The sequence below is a fragment of the Leucoraja erinacea genome, unplaced genomic scaffold (assembly GCF_028641065.1).
Source record: "Leucoraja erinacea ecotype New England unplaced genomic scaffold, Leri_hhj_1 Leri_101S, whole genome shotgun sequence".
Classification (NCBI taxonomy): Eukaryota; Metazoa; Chordata; class Chondrichthyes; order Rajiformes; family Rajidae; genus Leucoraja; species Leucoraja erinaceus.
This window is the reverse complement of record NW_026575253.1, coordinates 339,828-362,033: the sequence shown is the minus strand read 5'-3', so window position 1 is coordinate 362,033 and position 22,206 is coordinate 339,828. Positions and strand designations below refer to the sequence as shown.

General features: G+C 42.1%; 1 protein-coding gene and 1 long non-coding RNA gene across 3 annotated transcripts; both read right to left on the bottom strand.

Annotated features, from left to right (window-relative positions):
- Positions 1-10,144: 10,144 nt before the first annotated feature.
- On the bottom strand, positions 10,145-11,605 carry LOC129715115 (uncharacterized). The gene is made up of 2 exons (XR_008726446.1): positions 11,185-11,605; positions 10,145-10,303 (listed from the first exon to the last, which is right to left on the bottom strand). It is a non-coding gene; the product is annotated as an uncharacterized LOC129715115 (long non-coding RNA).
- A 1,638-nt stretch (positions 11,606-13,243) lies between these two features.
- On the bottom strand, positions 13,244-17,169 carry LOC129715113 (uncharacterized). Of its 2 annotated transcripts, none has more exons than XM_055664984.1 (2): positions 16,971-17,169; positions 13,244-16,934 (listed from the first exon to the last, which is right to left on the bottom strand). In XM_055664984.1, exon 2 carries the CDS (start codon positions 15,991-15,993, stop codon positions 13,261-13,263), a length of 2,733 nt encoding a protein of 910 aa, XP_055520959.1. In that variant the 5' UTR covers positions 15,994-16,934; positions 16,971-17,169; the 3' UTR covers positions 13,244-13,260. The 2 variants fall into 2 exon arrangements, with proteins under 2 accessions (XP_055520959.1, XP_055520958.1); XM_055664983.1 differs by having other exon boundaries at positions 16,980-17,169.
- Positions 17,170-22,206: the final 5,037 nt, after the last annotated feature.

Sequence of the window (22,206 nt, the reverse complement as noted above, 5' to 3'; positions counted from 1 at the left end):
TCCTTGTGAAATCTTTTCTTCACTATCTCCTTCTTATTGGCAATTGTTTCTATATAGCTAAATGACCCGAAGTGCACACAATCTCATTTATAACAATGCTATATACTAACTTTTGTATTCATTGACCTGACTGATGAATGGCTTTGCTTACTCTTCTTTAATCACTCTGTCTACTTGTGTCGCTACTTCCAGGAAGTATGCACATGTACCTCTGGATCTCTCTGTTCAATATACTCTCAGGTCCTGCCATTTGCTGTGTAGCATCGTTTGATTTGTTTCCCTGTGTAACTGATGCTGAGGTAAATGTTCAGCTATGATCTTATTGAAGGGATGTGAGGTTGAATAATCTACTCATATTTCTGGATTTATTTGTGTTTTGGGAAATTGATACCCCCCCCTCCCCCCCCCCCCCCCCCCCACCCCCCCCCCCCCCCCCCCCCCCCCCCCCCACCCCCCCCCCCCCCCCCCCCCCCCCCCCCCCCCCCCCCCCCCCCCCCCCCACCCCCCCCCCCCCCCCCCAACCCCCCCCCCCCCCCCCCCCCCCCCCCCCCCCCCCCCCCTCCCCCCCACCCCCCCCCCCCCCCCCCCCCCCCCCCCCCCCCCCCCCCCCCCCCCTCCCCCCCCCCCCCCCCCCGCCCCCACCGCTATCAGGCCAGGAGATGCTGCCATGTACACTTAAAACATTCAGTTATTCTTTATTGTATTTATTTTACAATACTTTCAAATTGTTCTACAAACTTTGCACATTCTGATGTTTGGCAGTTCTTGTATTTAGTGTTGTATCTATTACTGTCAAGTACACTGTGTACTCTCTGAGTTTAATTTCATTGCTCTCTGTTGTATATGACAATAAGCTACTCTGAATCTGAATTATACAGTTAGAGAATTCCAAGAATTTTCACGTCAAGAATTTCAATTACTGTTTTGATCATATTGGTTGATACCTGAGACATTACATATCATTAACTGATTAAGGGTCTGTCCCACTTACGTGTCCTTGGCACGCAAATTACGTGGCCTCGTGGTCGCATTGAGGCGCATGGACATCGTATGGCCGTGCGTGGCCTGTCCCACTGAGAAGTGTGGAGGAGTATGTAGTTGTGCGCGACATTGCGCGGGGTTCCGATATTTTTGTGGCAAACAAAATCTTCTCGCGCCAACGGCCTGTCGCGTAACTGACGGCCAAAGTGGGACAGCCCAAGACCCTGACGCGACGGAACATCTCACCTCCAACAGCAGCAGAAGCAGGCAAACGATCGCCGAGCTCGGCCTGGGGCTCAAGGCCATTCCGTTCCGGTTACGCCTCCACTTCTACTCCCAGAGCGGGGCCAAGAAAATTGAAGATAGACACAAAATGCTGGAGTAACTCAGCGGGACCGGCAGCATCTCTGGAGAGAAGCAATGGGTGACGTTTCAGGTCAAGACCCTTCTTTCAGACTGAAGAAGAGTCTCGACATGAAACGTCACCCATTCCTTCTCTCCAGAGAAGCTGCCGATCCCGCTGAGTTACTCCTACATTTTGTGCCCATCTTCAAATGACGTCAAGCGCTCCAGACGGCTGTGCAGGCACATGAAATTGCGCGCGACCTTCGCGGGACCGCTGCGCCTCAACGTGACCACGAGGTCACGTAATTAGCGTGCCAAGGACTCGTAAGTGGGACAGGGGCTTTAGGATCTGAAAACCCTTACAGGTTTGACACCTCCAACTATAGTCATTAGCAAGCTGTCAACATTGTAGTATTGCATCAATGTATATTCTAAACCATCATTACAATTCCAAGCCATGAAGAATAATTTAAAACCCAGAAAGATATGAAAAGGAGAAATAATTTTGGATTCCACGACCTGGATAGGAATTGAAATATCAAATAAATTCAGAAATCTTGAAAGAAAGGGATGAATTACTTCTGAGATTCCCTACTTCATCAATGTTGTTTTCGCAGAATTCTGTTGTAACTGCACTAAAGCGTCTCCTTACATAGCTCCACTGTAGTTGATGGAAGAATACAATGTTACAAAATAGAAGTCTTGGAAATGTATCATAAAATATTCCAGCAGAAAAAGATTGCCGTTCACCTCTTTGATTCATTCATTAGAAGAATCATTCATTTAGTACCACTCTCAAGTAGATTACAACTAATCCTATGCATCTAGCCTGTCCAACCCCTTAAGAATTTTGTAAGTTTCTATAAGATCCCCCCTCAATCTTCTAAATTCTAGCGAGTACAAGCCAAGTCTATCCAGTCTTTCTTCATATGAAAGTCCTGCCATCCCAGGAATCAGTCTGGTGAACCTTCTCTGTACTCCCTCTATGGCAAGAATGTATTTTCCTCAGATTAGGAGACTAAAACTGTACGCAATACTCCAGGTGTGGTCTCACCAAAGCCCTGTACAACTGCAGTAGAACCTCCATGGTCCTTTTTTTTTTAAGCATAATAATAAGGTCATCTCGGTTTTTTTTTCACTTAATATGGCTGTATGGTAACTCAAATTCCACTGTACCTTATTGGTACATGTGACAATTAAATTGAATCTTGAATCTATTTCTTCTATGTTAACTTAAACCTTTAGAGGCATTCTATAGCTGTTTTAGAAACCAATTCAGAAACAAAGTGCTCGAGGAGCTCATTGGGTCAGGCAGCCTCTGTGGAGGGAATGGACAGAGGAGAATTCTTCAAATGTCAGTCCATTCTTTCCACAGATGCAATCTGACCTCTCGAATTCCCCTAGTGTTTTGCTCAAGATTCCAGCATCTGCTTTTTCTTGTATCTCCATCTTACTAAATCTCCTCAAAGTTTGACTACATTGAAGAGGCTCGCTTCTCTCTCTCTCTTTTTAATATATTTTTTGGAGGCAATTGTACAAAAAAAAAGTAACGACAATTCTACAACCCCAGCACAGCTTCAATTTTAAACATTTTACAAACAGAATATTAAATTGAAAGGGGAATAAAGAGAAGAGAAAAAGAAAGAGAAAAAAAAAGAAAAGGAGAGGGAGAGAAGGAGATATGTCCATCAACCCACCCCTGCACCCACTCATCCAGCCCCTACAGTCAGTTTTGAGTTTGTGTTGCAATCATTGTATTGCTCAAGAAATTCAATAAAAGGAGACCCATATTATTAAAAATTGTTCCGGTTTGTTAATCAAGATAAACCTATTTTTTTCTAGATGTAGTGTTTCCGTAATCCGCATCTTCACTGAGGGGACTGTTGTCTTTTCCCAAAATTTAAGTATGTTTTTTTGCTGATATTAGACCGTAATCAAGGAAGCGACTTAGCAAGACCGTAAGGTTACTACATGCCTCTGATATTCCCAGTATTATCAATTTTGGGCCTGGCTCTAGTGGAGTTTTCAGTGTTTCCGAGGTGACGCTGAATATTTCCGTCCAAAAACTTTCTGATTTTTTGCACAGTACAAAACTGTGGGTTAAGGTGGCTTCTTGAGTGACATTTATCACAAAAAGGGGAATCAGTGGGGAAAATCTTGCTCAATTTGGGCTTTGACTAATATAGCCTGTGCAGCACTTTAAACTGTATCAGGCAGTGTCTGGTATTTAGGGAGCAATAATGTATGTATTGTTGGCTTTTGTCCCATAAATCCTTGGAGATGTGTTGACCCATCTCATCTTCCCATGAACGCCTATAAATCTCAGATGATGGAGTGTTGATGTTCTGGAGGGCATTGTAAATGTGGGATATCCACTTCTCTGTATCTGCATGTCTATTCAAACATTCATCGAGTTTGTCTGGACCTGTAGAGGAGCAGTCTTGTCGATGTTCTTATGTAGTCCCTAACTTGGATGTATCTAAAAAAGTTACTGTTGTTCAGATCGTATTTCTCCTGCAATTCTTCAAAGTCCCCTTCTGATAAAGGTCTTGATTCCTGTCTTGATTCCCTGATTCTTCCATTGAACAAAAACACCATCTAGGGATTAAAAGAGGGGTTATTTGCAATGGGAAGGAGGAGAGACATGTCACTCAATTTGTGACTGGACTTCAGCTGTTTCCAAACATGAACAGTACTATGTATTATCGAATTACCCTCATACGTTGAGTTGTTCAGGGAAAAAGGACAATCGGTTGGTATTTTATTGGAGACTGGACAATCGAGCCTATGCAGAAAGGCAAGCAATCATCTCTTTCCATTTTTAGCCAGTTTGCCTGATGGCATGAATCATTCAGCCAGAAAATTATAGTTTTAATATTGGTTGCCCAATAGTAAAAGAGGAAGTTTGGTAAGGCTAGTCCTCCATTCTCTTTAGATTTACACAGATGTATTTTGTGTATTCGAAGGCTTTTATAATCCCAGATAAAATTAGTGACAATGGAATCAATTTTTTTGAAAAAGATTTTGGGAAGATATATTGATATTCACTGGAATAGCTATAAAAGATGCGGGAGAAAGATCATCTTTACGGCATTTAGTCTACCGAGAAGAATAATAGGCAGTGTTTTCCAAAACTGAATATACATATGGCGTTTAGTAATTAATGGAGGGAAATTTTTCCTGAACAGAAGGGAATATTTTCTGGTAACGTAAACTCCGAGGTAGCTGAATTTTTCAGTAATGATTCTAAAGGGAAACTGTTAGTATTCCAAATTTATTAACCACTATAGAACAATTTGGTTCCTTTTCTGGCTACAGAATGAATCGGAATAAAAGTGAAATTATGCCATTAAAAGAACAAGACGGGTGCCGTACAGCTAGTACACCACAACAGCTAGCCTCTGCAACTATTTGTGGGTTAAATCTCCAGCATGGCTGTCTGATTACCATTCCTTCCAGTTTTACAGAGAATGTAAGAGGGCAATGATCTGAGATGATGATATTGTGATATTTTGGGTTGTAGGTATATGACAGAAGTTTGGAATCAACCAGGAAATAGTCTATTCTTGTGTTTATTTTTATGGACACCTGAGTAGATGGAATATTCTCCTCCTGAAGGAATGGCAATCCTCCAAACGTCCCTTATATTTGTGTTATTTATGTAAGTGTACAAAAGTTCACTAAACTTGGTTGAAACTTTTCTTTGAAATGAAGATCTATCCAGGTATTGGTCTAATACACAATTTAGGTTCCCCCCGATTATCAAATTGGACTGGGACGCGTCTGGTATTAAATTGAGTATTTTATTGAAAAATTGGGGGTTATCAAAATTTGGAGCATATATGTTCACCAACGTTAATGAGGTTGAGTACAGTTCCCGGATACTGTGGTGCACCTACCTTCCTGTCAGCTATTGTGGATTTATGTTTAAATGGAATACCTTTGTGAATTAGGATTGCTGTTCCACTAGCTTTAGAAGAAAATGTGGAGTGATACACCTGTCCTATCCACCTACCTCTCAGTCTGTTATGTGCTTTGTTCTTGAGGTGAGTCTCCTGAAGGAATATTATATCAGTGTTAAGAGATTTTAAGTTCATTTATGCCCCTAATGTTTCAACATCAGAACGTGATTTCTTTCCCCCCCACCCCGTTTTACTAGTTACATCATCTTGCATATCAAAAATTATATGTTCTCCGCTGAATTAAATGGTTCAACACAATGATTAAAGTATATATTTTGGGTGGAGGCTGAATTTGGTGACTACTGGAGGGACAGTTGATGGCACGGAAAGATGGCACCCGGGACAGGCTGGATTAGCACTCCAGTCTGTGTCTTCATGAAAAAGACACACAAAAAAGCTACGGAAAGGCCAAATGAACCACCGTGGCCTAAAAATCCATCAGGCAAGAATGAAATGCTCGGAGGTGCAGCGCATAGGCCTTGAACCTGAGTATAGGAGCAGGGAGGTTCTACTGAAGTTGTACAGGGCCTTGGTAAGACCACACCTGGAGTATTGCGTACAGTTTTGGTCTCCTAATCTGAGGAAAGACATTCTTGCCATAGAGTGAGTACAGAGAAGGTTCACCAGACTGATTCCTGGGTTGTCAGGATTTTCATATGAAGAAAGAATTGATAGACTCGGCTTGTACTCGCTAGAATTTAGAAGATTGAGGGGGGATCTTATAGAAACTTACAAGATTCTTAAGGGGTTGGACAGGCTAGATGCAGGAAGATTGTTCCTGATGTTGGGGAAGTCCAGAACAAGGGGTCGCAGTTTAAGGTTAAAGGGGAAATCTTTTAAGACTGAGAAGACAAAAACATTTTTTACACAGAGAGGTGAATCTCTGGAATTCTCTGCCACAGAATGTTGTTGAGGCCAGTTCATTGACTATGTTTAAGAGGGAGTTAGATGTGGTCCTTGTGGCTAATGGGATCAGGGGGTATGGGGCGAAAGCAGGTACGGGATACTGAGTTGGATGATCAGCCATGATCATATTGAATGGCGGTGCTGGCTCGAAGGGCCGAATGGCCTAGTCCTGCACCTAATTTCTATGTTTCTATGTTTCTAACCTGGTGAGATACAGGAGAAGCCGGGCCAGGACTCGTCCCACAGAGCCCAGTCCCACCACGCACTAGATTCTCCCAACCACTGCACAGAAGTTATTAAGATGGCTGATCCGTGGGCGGTTGCTGCTGGGAAACAAGTCGGCGCCTGATCAATCCTGGCTGGGTCGCCTGGGTGAGGGTGTCTGATGTTGTGAGACCCAAAACCCCCGATGGCCCCAGGTCACATAACTAATGATGCGTCCCAGCGCATCTAGAAAATGTTTTTTTTTCACACTTCATATATTTGGTATGTTTGCATTCATTTGCCAGAATGATGTCTGGATTTGGAAGTATTACATACAAGGGATGGCTGGACAAATTTGTTTTTTTTCCCCTCTGGAACACTGGAGGTTAAGGGATGACCTCATAGAAATATATAAAATTATGAGATACACAGACAGTGTAGACGGTCAGAAACCTTTTCCTAGGAGGTAAATATCAAATATTAGAAGACATTGCTTTAAGGTGAGAGAGATAAGGTTTAACGGTACGTGTTTATTACACAGAGGGTGGTAAGTGCCCGAAATGGACTGTCTGGGGTCTTGATGGAGGCTGATATGAAAATAATATTTAGGTGGCATTTGGATATGAATGGAATGAAGGTATATGAATTATTTGCAGATAAGAGTTGGTCCTGGGATAAAGTTTGACGTGGACGTAGGCTGAAGTTTCCTGTTCATAGAAACATAGAAATTAGGTGCAGGAGTAGGCCATTCGGCCCTTCGAGCCTGCACCGCCATTCAATATGATCATGGCTGATCATCCAAACTCAGTATCCCGTACCTGCCTTCTCTCCATACCCCCTGATCCCCTTAGCCACAAGGGCCACATCTAACTCCCTCTTAAATATAGCCAATGAACTGGCCTCAACTACCCTCTGTGGCAGAGAGTTCCAGAGATTCACCACTCTCTGTGTGAAAAAAGTTCTTCTCATCTCGGTTTTAAAGGATTTCCCCCTTATCCTTAAGCTGTGACCCCTTGTCCTGGACTTCCCTAACATCGGGAACAATCTTCCTGCATCTAGCCTGTCCAACCCCTTAAGAATTTTGTAAGTTTCTATAAGTTCCTGTGTTGTACTCTTTGTATGTTCTATGGTTTATGATACTGCAGTTTATAATTTGCTTTGTTTTTATTCAAAGTCTGATGGTTTCAATGACATGCTAGAATAGCAATGTTTGTCAATTTTTTTTCATCATGGTTTAATGTTGGTCTACCATGAGTTATCATGAATCGTCCTCTTGTTTGAATCTTCCCTCCTCTCAATGGAAGCTTTTTCCATTGAGAGTAGGGAAGATTCAAAAAAGAGGTCATGATTTGAGAATTAAGGGACAGAAGTTTAGGGGTAACATGAGGGGGAACTTCTTTACTCAGAGTGTGGTGGCTGTGTGGAATGAGCTTCCATTGGAAGTGGTGGAGGCAGGTTCGTTTTTATCATTTAAAAATAAATTGGATAGTTATATGGACGGGAAAAGAATGGAGGGTTATGGTCTGAGTGCAGGTGGATGGAACTAGGGGAGAATACATGTTCAGCACGGACTAGAAGGGCCGAGATGGCCTGTGTCCGTTGTGTAATTGTTATATGGTTATATGGTTAAATACATTAAGGAGGATGAATATTATTCCTGGTCCAAAAGAGTGCTAAAACAAAATGACTTGGCCATTTGCTTGTCAGGCTTTAGGTCGAAACATGGAACATCCCTTACCTACAACTAAGTTTAAGTCGCTGTATTGATAAAGTTATTGAGACGTTATTGACAGACAATGATTCAACGTGTCTGCTATTTGTGGGCACTTATCAATAACAAATTGCTTTTGATAAATGTTAATAAGTCGTTTGTCACATTTTAAATGTAGGGAAATGGCTCTCATTGCCCAATCACAATATTTAATCCAACCCTTTCTCAGAAAATGGGAGAAGAAATATTGAGGCCAAACTATCTGCAAATAATCTCCTTCTTTAAATGTAGATTTTTTGCAACTGCTGACTACACAAAATGACTGAAATGCACACAAATTGACTGTGATGAAAGGGTTTGCTTTATTTGTTCATGTACCAGCCTTATTTAGTTGCTGCTTTGTCTGAATGATCAATAGAATCAATAAGAGCAGGTGAACTTAATGAGATTTAATTCCAAAATATTGATCAACATATCTGCTGATAAACCTTTGGCTAGCTGTAAGTCTATGAATAGTGACATTTTGAGGAGTAATATCTTTGGAGAGATCTGTGTCAAAATGTTTATGATAGCTATCTCTCAATTTCCGTTCAGTCTCAAAGATAATAAGCGAGGGTGCTCTGACATGCCAGTTTACTTGTATTACCAAATGAAAAATGATGCCTGGATGTTCAGATGTAGCTTTGTAAGACATACGAGATAACTGAGTGTAAGAGTCATTTAAGCCCATCAAGTTTATATAACCACAGATCAGGGGCAGCATAGTGGCTCAGCAAGTGATGAATAAATGAAGACTTTATTGTCACTCTCCTTATGGTGGTTCCCACTCCTTTGTTTTCTGTGTCGTGACCTCTGCCTCCCACGTGGCCTATCCACTGAGCTGGTGCTTCATAGTGACCCAGCTTCAATCCTAACCTCTGCGAGTGGACTTTGCCCATTCTCCCTGCTATCACATGGGCTTTCTCAGGGTGCTCCTGTTTCATCCTAGATCTGAAAGATGTACTTTGATAATTTAGCTGACCACTGTAAGTTGTTTCTCACTTGAAGCTGCATAGTTTTCTTCCAGGCACTGAGATTTCATCTCGCACCGTAAAGGCATGTGGATTGTTGGTTATTTGGGCACTGTAAATCACCATCAATCTGTAGGTGAGTGGTACAATATGAGGAATCTGATGGATCTGGGGAGAATAAAATGGGATTATTGTGGGAATGCTGTAAATGAATGCTTGATATTTAATGTATACTCAGTGTATTGAAGGGTCTATTCTAGTACTCATAGAACCATAGAGAGATACAGCATGGAAACAGGCTATTTGGCCCGCTGAGTCCACTGTAAGTTGTTTCTCACTATAGTTTGGTAGTGAAAACTGGGAAGAGTTAATGGGAATATGGAGAAAATAAATTGGAATTAATGTAACATAGGTGTGTGATGATTGGCATAGACTTGGTGGGCCAATGTTGCCAGTATTCTTGCTGTGTGACTCTGTTCACTCCCTGTTCATGGATCATGTTCTATTGTGATATATCTATAGCTGTAGGTGGGAATAAGGCGTTCAAACACCAGAAGAATGTTGTCTATCTGTCCTTCAAACTTTTGGGTAATCCACAATCTTCAAAATACTTAAATCCATTTCCCTGCTCAATGAAAAGCAGAGGAAATTCCATCTCCTGGAGTAAAAATCTATACGAAAAGACCCTTGTGCAGTTACAAGCTAACATTAATCAGTTGCCATCACAAGAAGTGCTCCTGATGCCAAAGGGATCAAAATGACAATGATCTTGATCCACAGTCTGCAGCTCTGCATAGAATGGGTGATAGATCTACATCACTATCAGGTGACAGAGTGATGCAACTGAGAATGCTCCTGCCTCAATGCTCAGTGACTGTAGCGGCAGATTTTTCAGATCTTTCAGGAAATTAACTCCCTAGCCACTAATTGGGTGAGAGGGGATAAGGGGAATATCTTCGGTACGCATGCAAGCTGCCTCAGAGACTTTCAGAGCTTCTACTTTCATAAAGCTTCAGCACACAGTCTTTTAATGAATATTTTCTTTATTGTAGATATAAAACAGTAAGATACATCCAAGGTTTTCCGACTTGTTCCAGCAATCTTCTTCGAACTCCAGCGCATTGCTTCAGATACTAGAAAACTCCTCGTGTCTCCTTCTTCACATGAGGCTTGACATGCTTGACCTGCTTGACATGCTTGACATGCTTGACCTGCTTGACCTGCTTGACATGCTTGACATGCTTGACCTGCTTGACCTGCTTGACATGCTTGACATGCTTGACCTGCTTGACATGCTTGACATGCTTGACATGCTTGACATGCTTGACCTGCTTGACATGCTTGACATGCTTGACATGCTTGACCTGCTTGACATGCTTGACATGCTTGACATGCTTGACATGCTTGACCTGCTTGACATGCTTGACATGCTTGACATGCTGACATGCTTGACATGCTTGACCTGCTTGACATGCTTGACATGCTTGACATGCTTGACATGCTTGACCTGCTTGACATGCTTGACATGCTTGACATGGTTGACATGCTTGACCTGCTTGACATGCTTGACCTGCTTGACCTGCTTGACATGCTTGACATGCTTGACATGCTTGACATGCTTGACATGCTTGACATGCTTGACATGCTTGACATGCTTGACCTGCTTGACCTGCTTGACATGCTTGACATGCTTGACCTGCTTGACATGCTTGACCTGCTTGACATGCTTGACATGCTTGACATGGTTGACATGCTTGACCTGCTTGACCTGCTTGACCTGCTTGACATGCTTGACCTGCTTGACCTGCTTGACATGCTTGACATGCTTGACATGCTTGACATGGTTGACATGGTTGACCTGCTTGACATGCTTGACATGCTTGACCTGCTTGACCTGCTTGACATGCTTGACATGCTTGACATGCTTGACATGGTTGACATGGTTGACCTGCTTGACCTGCTTGACATGCTTGACCTGCTTGACCTGCTTGACATGGTTGACCTGCTTGACCTGCTTGACATGCTTGACATGGTTGACCTGCTTGACATGCTTGACATGGTTGACCTGCTTGACATGCTTGACATGGTCGAAGGATAAACCTTCTCCCTCTCCTGTCCAAAACGAAATCCCCAACTAAACTAACACGCAAGCAGTTAAGCTGCATAAACACGCCCCAAGACACGTCATAAAATCCCACCCACATTATAACGGGCTGGCTAAAATTTAAAGGAACATGACATCCACAATGACATGCAAAATAGGCCAAATGGCCACTACATACCGGCCCCTAATTGTTCCGAATACATAATGAGGCAATTACCAAATAACATTAAAAAAGTGGCCATTAAGGCTTAACATACATCAAAATCAAAATATCAGGGAATAAAACCCTGTGGCTCCCTCGTCAGGAAATCAAACCGCGATCTCCCGCGTGCTAGGCGTGGATACTAACCACTATACTAATGAGGAAAAATTAGCATGCACTATACGTATCAAACCCTGAACATCAGGCATGATTTCCAGTATTCTACCCCCCTTTCCGCAGGATTCTTCTCCAAGATACTTTCTGTTATTTGTTTCTTTTCCCGAATTTTCATCAACAATCTTGTTTTTATTTTAAGAAACCAGGCTACCGATGTTCTCAATTTATTCCATGATGAAAAGTGGGTAATTAAACTATTCACGGTGTCATATGAGTTTTTTTCAATCACATTCACCGAAATGTTTTGTTTAATTTCCGGATCTGTTGTAGAGATTTCAAATCCGAGTTCAAGCTTTGGCCATTCTCTACTTGGCTTACTAAGAAACTTTGGCCCATTGATCCATCTCTTGTTATTAAGAAAGCAATTTGCTGTTTGTCCCCTAGAGGCTTCATCCGCAGGATTTTCCTTTGTATTAACATATCTCCTTTGAGAAACATTAGTAGCTCCTAGTACAAAGGAAACTCTATTTGCAACAAATGTCATAAAACGTTTGCTTTCATTGTTAATGTATTTCAAAACCGTAGTACTATCGGTCCAAAAGGTAGATTCTTCCAGTTGAAATTGCAGTTCCTTTTTCAGTATTATGTCAAATTTCACAGCTAAGACTGCTGCTGTAAGTTCCATTCTGGGAATCGTCATTTGCTTCAATGGCGCTACTCTGGCTTTTCCCATTACGAATGCAACATGCACTCTTTTGTTTACATCTTGTAGTCTTAAGTATGAAACAGTCCCATAACCACTTTCGCTGGCATCCGAAAAGTGATGCAGTTGCGCATTTCCGATATTACCAATGGTTTTGGGCTTTATACGCCGATCTACCTTAAACGTTGACATTTTTTGGAGGTCTTTTAACCATTCTGTCCAACTGTGCGAGGATGTTTGAGTTATACTCTCATCCCAACCAAGTTTTTCTCGACACAGATTCTGTAAAATTAACTTGGCTAGCAGTGTAAATGGTGCCAGAAATCCCAAAGGATCATATACTGAACCAATCACAGATAAGATACCCCTTCTTGTGCATGGTCGTTCCTGAATTGACAATTTAAACTTAAACACATCCGTTTCCACACACCAGTGCAGTCCCAGTGCCCTTTCCATTGGCAAGTTGTCTTTGTCTAAATCCATCACCTTGGTTTCTTCGGCTCTGTCATCTGGTGGAATGCTTTCCAAAACAGCACGACTGTTGCTGACCCACTTGGTAAGTACAAATCCTCCCTTATTGCAGAGAGAGGTTAGGTGCTTCACTATTTGAATTGCCTCTAACTCGGTAGATACGGATTTTAGGCAATCGTCCACATAAAAATTATTTTTCAAAGTGGAAATTACCTCCTCTGGGAAATAACCTGTATTATCCTCTGCGGTTTTCCTCAAAGCGAAATTCGCACAACTTGGAGATGACACTGCTCCGAAAAGATGTACTTTCATTCGGTAATCAACAAGGTCTTGCTGCACATCCTCTTCAGGCCACCATAAGAATCGCAGATAATCAATATGTTTACCATTTACTTTCACTTGATAAAACATTGCTCTGATATCAGCCATCAAAGCTATCGGTTCTTGCCTAAATTTGATGAGAACTCCAAGGAGCGAGTTAGTAAGGTCTGGACCTTGCAGTAATTCACTGTTAAGTGATGTCCCTTTAAAGACTGCCGCGCAGTCAAATACCACCCTCAATGTCCCTTTCTTCGAGTGGTACACCCCATGGTGCGGAATATACCAGATCTTGGCTGGTACTTTCATTGAAGTCATGATTATATTGCTTCATTAACAGCTTTTCCAATTTACCTGTAGATATTTGGTTAACAGCAACAGCACGGCAATTCATTTTGCTGGTGCTTTCCTTATTCTTACACAAGGAGCCATAAATAACCCATCCTAGTAGGGTCTTCATAGCATACGGTCCATCCTTTTGGCTCCTAATTATCTGTACAGGTTCTAATGCTCTCAGGGCATTCGTTCCAATAAGTAAGTCAATATCAGAATTTATCTTTGTTATTTTGACTTCTTTCAGGTAAGGCCATTGCTGTAAGTCTTCACATCTGGGTACATTTTGACGACCAACAGGCATTGTTTCATGTGTGAAAACCTCTGAAATTGGAATAAAATTATCTTCATCCAAACTGGATATCTCCATATTTGTTATATAATAACTCTGGTAATCCTTTTCTTTATTCATGGTACGCATTTGAATTTTAACTTTCTCTCCAGTAATGTCCAACCTTCTCATCAAATTCTCTGTGCAAAAAGTAGCTGAACTCCCATGATCCAGAAATGCATATGTTTGCAACACTACATTAGTTTCCCTATTTCTCACTTGTACTGGTAAAATAGAGAAAATGCATGCTTTCTCTCCGGCCCCAATATGTGCAGTTACTTGAGGCGAGGTGATAGCATTTACATCCGCTGACTCCTTTTTCTGCTCAGTATGATCTGGCTCTTTCTTTACAGTATGAAGCACATCGGGATGATTCTGCTTACATTTGTCACAAACTATTGGACACTTACAGTCTTTTACCATGTGCCCCTTCTTTAAACATCCATAGCAGATTCCATTCCTTTTTAAAAAGTCCATCTTTTTTTCATATTTCTTTTCCTTAAATTTACGACACCATCTTATGGTGTGACCTACTTCATCACAAAATGGACAGAATTCATTATTTCTGGTCGGTGCATCCTCTTTGGCACCACCCAACACCTTCTCAGGTATTATATTGGTAGCAAAATTGCTTTTCTTAGGCCCTGTCTTTTGTTTAGTTTTGACATAGGTAGAACCCTTATAAATTGCAAGTGGCTTGGCTTCTTCAATAATCCCGCTGCATGAATCTGACATGTACCGTACTTCTCTTTCTAAATATTCCACCAGGTCTGGTAGCCTGGCTACTTGTTTGCTCTTATCACGTATTTCACCTGCCCTATCTCTCCACTTTTCTCTCATTCTTCTGGGCAACTTGCTAATGATGATTCTCATATTACTTGAAAGATTAATTTCCTCCATATAGCCAAGATTTTTCATCGAGCTGCAACATCTTCTCAGAAATATTGCATATTCACTCAATTTATCCACATCTTCTGGCTTGATTTCTTTCCAATCATGCGCCTTTTCAATGTATGCATTCACAATCCTCTGTTCATCACCAAAACGTTCCTTCAATAATCTTCTCGCCTTTTTATAGCCCTGGTTGTCTGGCTCTATCTGACAACTTTCCACAAGCCCCTTCACCTTTCCTTGTGTGTACTTCACCAGAAACCGTAAGCGCTCTTTTTCACCCTTAACTTTCTTCTCTAATACCTCTTCCAGTGCCCTCACGAAAGTTTCATATTCTAAAGGATCTCCAGCATACGTAGGAATTTCAACTGGTGGCAAAATGAGAGATTTATTTCGTCGAGACATAATCTCGTTGAATTCAGATTGCTTATGCAGCAGTGCCAATAGACCAACCTGGCTCCCTTCTCCTTGGTCCACTGGTCCTTCTCGAGTTTGTACGGATGTTCTTATAGTAACTAGTTTCGGTCTAGCACCCATTTGCTGAGCTGAAGGTTCACTCAACCTATTTAGGTTTTCCAATCCAAGGTATCCTGTGGACTTTGACCGTGGAATCGATTCAACTGCCAATTCACTCTGAGCAGTTTTGGCTCTCTCTCTAGAGCTTATCGCCTTTGATGGTCTAGAGCTGCATCTAGACCCTTCACTTTCCAGTATGTCCCTTCTGGCTTTAGCCACCTTCAACTTTGTATCTAATTCCAGTTGTTCCTGACATCGCGCCATTTCTTCTTGCTGACGGGCCATCTCATGTTTTTTCTTCATAGCATCCGCTTCTATTGAGAGCGCTGCTAACTCAGCCTTGGCTCCCAAACGAGCAGAAGCCCTAGAAACCGAACTGGCTGAGCTACCAGATTTACGGCCTGATCTTTGTGAAGATACATTTGAGATACTATCTCCCGGTTCTATTTCATCACCTTCTTCTTCTGGCTTAGTATCTTCTTTTCTGCTACCTTTACTTTTGCTAACTTGCTCTAACCATCCTTCTACAACTTCTTTGGATTCATCATAATACTCCGTATTTTCACAATCCCACTTAAAATGTCTTTCACGCTCCTCTTGAGAACGCTCTGCCTCCAGCAGTATGTCCTGCTTCTCTTTCAGCTCATGGTTAAGGCTACTTATCAGGCGTAATTTCTCTTCCACCTTGCCCTGGTTCTCTTCTGATTCCATGAGTGGCTTCACACTTTCAAACAGCCTTCTAATCTTCTTCCCCAACTTGTTCCTATCCAATTCAGCCTCCTTGAGAACATAACTTCGACCTTTCTCAGTGAGTTTAAGTTGTCTGGCTGGTCTTTCTTCACCACCATGTGGCTCTTCTGGCATAGCTCTGCCCTCATCTTCCTTCATGATTTAAATGAGGTCTTGGCAGATTGCCAAGTCTTTAAATTAGTCGAAAAAAAGTCTCTGCTTCTGAGTGACTTTGTTATTATCAACAATTTCTTCCAAAACTAAAACATACTGATAATGTAGAGAACCTCTCTCTAATTCCAGGTGCAAAATAAATGATGCTAATTCCAATGAAATGCTCCTTTATCTCTTTGATTCAAAACAATCCAAGGTCGGTCTGCCTTTCCCAGACACGCTGGAGAAAACAGCTTGTTGAGCTCTATTACAGAATTCTTTCAATTAAAACCGTAATTTTAATTCAAAAGGTAATAATCAATTCGTACTCACAATCCAGTGATACGTCTTCCGATGCGTTCCGATGCTGTTGATAGACCTCAAGGCTCTTCCTGGCCGAGATCTTCTTCAGTTCCACGATTGGAACCAATCTTCTTTGGCTGCGCCTTTTCGAGGTCTTAGCCTTCGTCCTGCTCTGGCCGCACCTCTCCTAGGTCTTAGCCTTCGCACTTCGATCTTCTGTCCCTATCTCAGGGACTGGTATTTACCCCCGTCGGAGGTTCGCTTTTACTTATCTTCTTCTGTCCCAATCTCTGGGACTGGCAATTACCCCCTGCCGGAGGTATCCTTCGACTTAATGTAGCGGCAGATTTTTCAGATCTTTCAGGAAATTAACTCCCTAGCCACTAATTGGACGAGAGGGGATAAGGGGAATATCTTCGGTACGCATGCAAGCTGCCTCAGAGACTTTCAGAGCTTCTACTTTCATAAAGCTTCAGCACACAGTCTTTTAATGAATATTTTCTTTATTGTAGATATAAAACAGTAAGATACATCCAAGGTTTTCCGACTTGTTCCAGCAATCTTCTTCGAACTCCAGTGCATTGCTTCAGATACTAGAAAACTCCTCGTGTCTCCTTCTTCACATGAGGCTTGACATGCTTGACCTGCTTGACATGCTTGACATGCTTGACATGCTTGACATGCTTGACATGGTCGAAGGATAAACCTTCTCCCTCTCCTGTCCAAAACGAATCCCCAACTAAACTAACACGCAAGCAGTTAAGCTGCATAAACACGCCCCAAGACACGTCATAAAATCCCACCCACATTATAACGGGCTGGCTAAAATTTAAAGGAACATGCCATCCACAATGACATGCAAAATAGGCCAAATGGCCACTACAGTGACCCATGTTCTGACCTGATCGAGTGGTGGTGCCATCGAGTGTGGCTGCCTTGCCAACAACTGTCTGTCCTTTCATCCTTTTGGTTATTTTTAGTCTGTATGAAAGTTTTGTGTTGTAGGTCTATTAGTCTTTTTTATGTAGGGGTGGAGGGAGCAGTGGGAAACCATCTTCTCAGTCACTACTTGGTCGATGATGCGTCTTTTCTCTGAATCGCATCTTCACCCCCCCTCGTGGCCTACCATCTGGATTGGCGCGGCCTTTCTTGCTGGAGACCGGCCAGAGCTTCAGTGACAGCGCAGCATTGGGTTACCATTGCGGAGCGGGCAATGCTTTACCGGGATCATCGTGTTGGAACGCCGGAATGTTGGGCCCGCTGACCTTTAACATCATTGAGCTGTGGTCTGCGGAGCTTCCAGCCGCGGGCGGCGCTGACTTTAACATCGCGGAGCCTGGGATCTTTCGCCGAGGTCGCCAGTGTTGGAGCTCCACCCAGCTCAGCCTGTGGACTTCGGGAGCCGCGGTTTCCAGTAGGAAGCGGCCGTTTCGGTAACTCCAAGCCGCTGAGAGTGCTCTCCGTTCCGACATCATCACGGCAAGAAGGCCTGAAACATCGGGCCACCGTTGCGGCGACTGCGGAGGCCTCAATAGGCCCCGGCCACAGGTGAACAAGAGGAAGTGGACTGAACTTTGTTGCCTTCCCTCACAGCAAGCGTTGATTCTGCTGCGAGGGGATGTTTTTTGTTCATGTTAAATTCTATAGTGTTGTGTTTATCTTATTTGTGTGCTGCATAGTATCTCAAATTTTGCTGCACCAATTGGTGTATGTGACAATAAATGTCCTTTGTCCTTTGTCCTATTGGTCCCACGCAAGTGTAGAGTTTGTAAAGTCTCCTTGAAGCTGCATAGTTTTCTTCCAGGCACTGAGATTTCCTCTCGCACCGTAAAGGCATGTGGATTGTTGGTTATTTGGGCACTGTAAATCACCATCAATCTGTAGGTGAGTGGTACAATATGAGGAATCTGATGGATCTGGGGAGAATAAAATGGGATTATTGTGGGAATGCTGTAAATGAATGCTTGATATTTAATGTATACTCAGTGTATTGAAGGGTCTAGTCTAGTGCTCATAGAACCATAGAGAGATACAGCATGGAAACAGGCTATTTGGCCCGCTGAGTCCATATCATTTGTCAAGCATCTACTTGCTGCTATGACTCTGGAAACTTTAGCAGCCAGATATGTTGCTCCCTGAAGAACCAGATGGAGAAACATGGCTTCTTGTTGAGCCAGAGGATGGAAACTACAGGAATGAGTCCTCTTTATTCCAAGTTACAACATAGTTACATGCCTATGAGCCATTCCTCCGCAGCTGTTGCCCATGCAACACCTCCAGCAGGAGCATGAATAACTAAAGCACCTGAGCAAAGGCTGAATTTCCACCTTTTGTGCTCCCTGATGTGAAAAATAACTGACACCACAAGAGTGAGTATTATCCTATAAATGCTCAAGCACTATGAACAGAGAGGTTGCTAAAGGTTTCACTGAGTCACCGGTGCAGTATTTTAAACAAATGTGATACAATTTCAGCAGGCAGCTTCAAAGAGAATGATACAGGAGAAATTGAGTCATCTATATGGATTCGCCACACATTGCATGTCCACAAGTCCCGAGAAGCACTGGCAACACTTTTGAATGCCCTATCAGGGGATATGGGGAGAAGGCAGGAACAGGGTCCTGATTGTGGAGGATCAGCCATGATCACATTGAATGGCGGTGCTGGCTCGAAGGGCCGAATGTCCTACTCCTGCACCTATTGTCTATTGTCTATGTGGAGTTGAATTTGCTGCATGCACTAAAAGGGGGAAATCATGTACAGTACCAAAGTACTGCTTGATATAACAGAACTTTTAGTCCATTATCTCCTTTTTAACACATTTCATCTTCAAGATCGAAACTAAATTTCAAAAGCAATTATCTGGAAACGTAGCAAGATTAATAGAAAATGTCTTTGACTGATCCCCTCCCCCCCTCATAACATACTTATCCTAATCCCCACGATGTCCAAGAGGGATATTGTGACATAAAGTGGAATAAAGTGGATATTTTCCTGCTTTAGGTTTCTGCACTATATAATTGCCAGCTAAGCAGAAAGCTAGATAATTAGATTCCAGAGGCTTGATTTGTTCATTGTGACATAAATTCTTTGATTGTTTTTCTCCTTATTTATTCCCCGAAGCAAAACTGCTTCAGTATTTTGATTTAAACTGTTTATGTGGATATACTAAAGGCATCCTGTTGTATGAATAATAAGTTACACTTGAATCTTAATCTACTTACAGTGCATTCAGAAAGTATTCAGACCCCTTCAATTTTCCACATTTTGTTACGTTACAGCCTTATTCTAAAATGGATTAAATTCATTTTTTTTTATCATCAACCTACACACAATACCCCATAATAAAAAAAGTGAAAACAGGTGTTTAGAAATGTTTGCAAAGTAATTAAAGTGAAGGGGTCTGAACACTTTCTGAATGCACTGTAAGTTTTATTTTCTGCAGGAGGTTCTTCTTCTGAATTCCATTAACCCTTTTAACAACACATTTACCATATGTATTGTCAGTGAGATCTTGCCCTGTCGGTCGCTATTAACAATCATAGCTTCCCGCAAACCAACAGTGGTAATACATTGGCGCACGTTGAATGAAAAGCACTCTGGGGTGTCTTGGCAGCGCAGAAAATGCTGTATAAATTCACTTTAGATTTCAGTACAAATTTAATTATACTTTGTGGTTGGTCATATTTGGAAGAGTCACATTTTAAAGCTGACCACTTTTATTTTGGTAGTATTTATTTCCGATGAGACTTACCTGTGACTCTTTATTTTGCCTGTTGTCATTACCACTTCATATAGTTAAAATAGTAAAATAGTTAAAATAGTAATCCCAACCTTGTAGTTCCAAGGATCTTTAGTGCCCTATGTCGCTCACTTATCACGTAAGATTTTATTAAATCCTTCTTGATTATTATTTCAGTTTATTTTCCAGTTAGCAACTCATAGAAAACATAGAAAATAAGTGCAGGAGTAGGCCATTCGGCCATTCGAGCCTGCACTGCCATTCAATATGATCATGGTGCAATTGTTCCCATATGAGGGATTGATGATTTGTAGGCATTGCATTCATGGACAGGCATAAGGTCATGAGGAATTCAAGTATAATTAGGCCATTCGGCCCATCAGGTCTACTCCACCATTCAATCATGGTTGATCGATCTCTCTCTCCCAACCCCATTCTCCTGCCTTCTCCCCATAACCTCTGACACCCCTACTAATCAAGAATATATCTATATCTGCCTGACAATAGACAATAGGTGCAGGAGTAGGCCATTTGGCCCTTCGAGCTAGCACCGGCATTCAATGTGCCTTAAAAAGTATCCACTCACTTGACCTCCACAGCCTTTTTTAGTGGCAAAAAATTCCACAGATTTTCCGCCCTCTGACTAATGAAATTTCTCCTCATCTCCTTCCTAAAAGAATGCCTTTAAATTCTGAAGCTATGATCTCTAGTCCTGGACTCTCCCATCCACTCTATCCAAGCCTTTCACAATTCATTAAGTTTCAACGAGGTCTCCCCTCATTCTTCTAAACTCCAGCGAATTCACGCCCAGTGCCGACAATCCTGATCATAGGTTAACCTTCTCCTTCATGGCCTATCAGAAACGTGTTAATATCTCAGCAAATTGTTGTATATCATGGACTATATATAATCCTTGATCTGAATTCTTGTTTGCAGTTTTCAGAGATTTATCAATAACTCTTTGGATGCAGATGCACTTAGTTAGCACCAAACCTTGAGATGGATGTAAAATCTTTGGTAGCCATTTGGTGATCATTATACTGTTTCATCATTAGTTTTCCATCTCTGACAAAATAGAGAATAATCAGCATTTTTCCAATTTACTATTGTTCCAAGAAATCTGGATAGAAATCAAAAGAATATGTAACATTAAGAAATTGTATCAATCGTATTAATTGATAAGACAGTAGTAAGCCATCTTCTTAAATTGGAGCTGTCTAAATGGTAAAGGTATTCCCACAATGCCGAAACTTAAAGGAACAATGATAAGGAAATGGCTACCAAAGTATACAAATTTAAAGCACAAGGCATTGGGGGTTCAGTATTGATGTGGATAGAGAACTGGCTGGCAAACAGGAAACAAAGAGTAGGAGTAAACGGGTCCTTTTCACAATGGCAGGCAGTGACTAGTGGGGTACCACAAGGCTCAGTGCTGGGACCCCAGCTATTTACAATATATATTAATGATCTGGATGAGGGAATTGAAGGCAATATCTCCAAGTTTGCGGATGACACTAAGCTGGGGGGCAGTGTTAGCTGTGAGGAGGATGCTAGGAGACTACAAGGTGACTTGGATAGGCTGGGTGAGTGGGCAAATGTTTGGCAGATGCAGTATAATGTGGATAAATGTGAGGTTATCCATTTTGGTGGCAAAAACAGGAAAGCAGACTATTATCTAAATGGTGGCCGATTGGGAAAGGGGGAGATACAGCGAGACCTGGGTGTCATGGTACACCAGTCATTGAAGGTAGGCATGCAGGTGCAGCAGGCAGTAAAGAAAGCGAATGGTATGTTAGCTTTCATTGCAAAAGGATTTGAGTATAGGAGCAGGGAGGTTCTACTGCAGTTGTACAGGGTCTTGGTGAGACCACACCTGGAGTATTGCGTGCAGTTTTGGTCTCCAAATCTGAGGAAGGACATTATTGCCATAGAGGGAGTGCAGAGACGGTTCACCAGACTGATTCCTGGGATGTCAGGACTGTCTTATGAAGAAAGACTGGATAGACTTGGTTTATACTCTCTAGAATTTAGGAGATTGAGAGAGGATCTTATAGAAACTTACAAAATTCTTAAGGGGCTGGACAGGCTAGATGCAGGAAGATTGTTCCCGATGTTAGGGAAGTCCAGGACAAGGGGTCACAGCTTAAGGATAAGGGGGAAATCCTTTAAAACCG

What these genes read in the sequence shown, in the direction of transcription:
- LOC129715113 (XM_055664984.1), bottom strand. Translation starts at nt 15,993, where the DNA reads ATGAAGGAAGATGAGGGCAGAGCTATGCCAGAAGAGCCACATGGTGGT.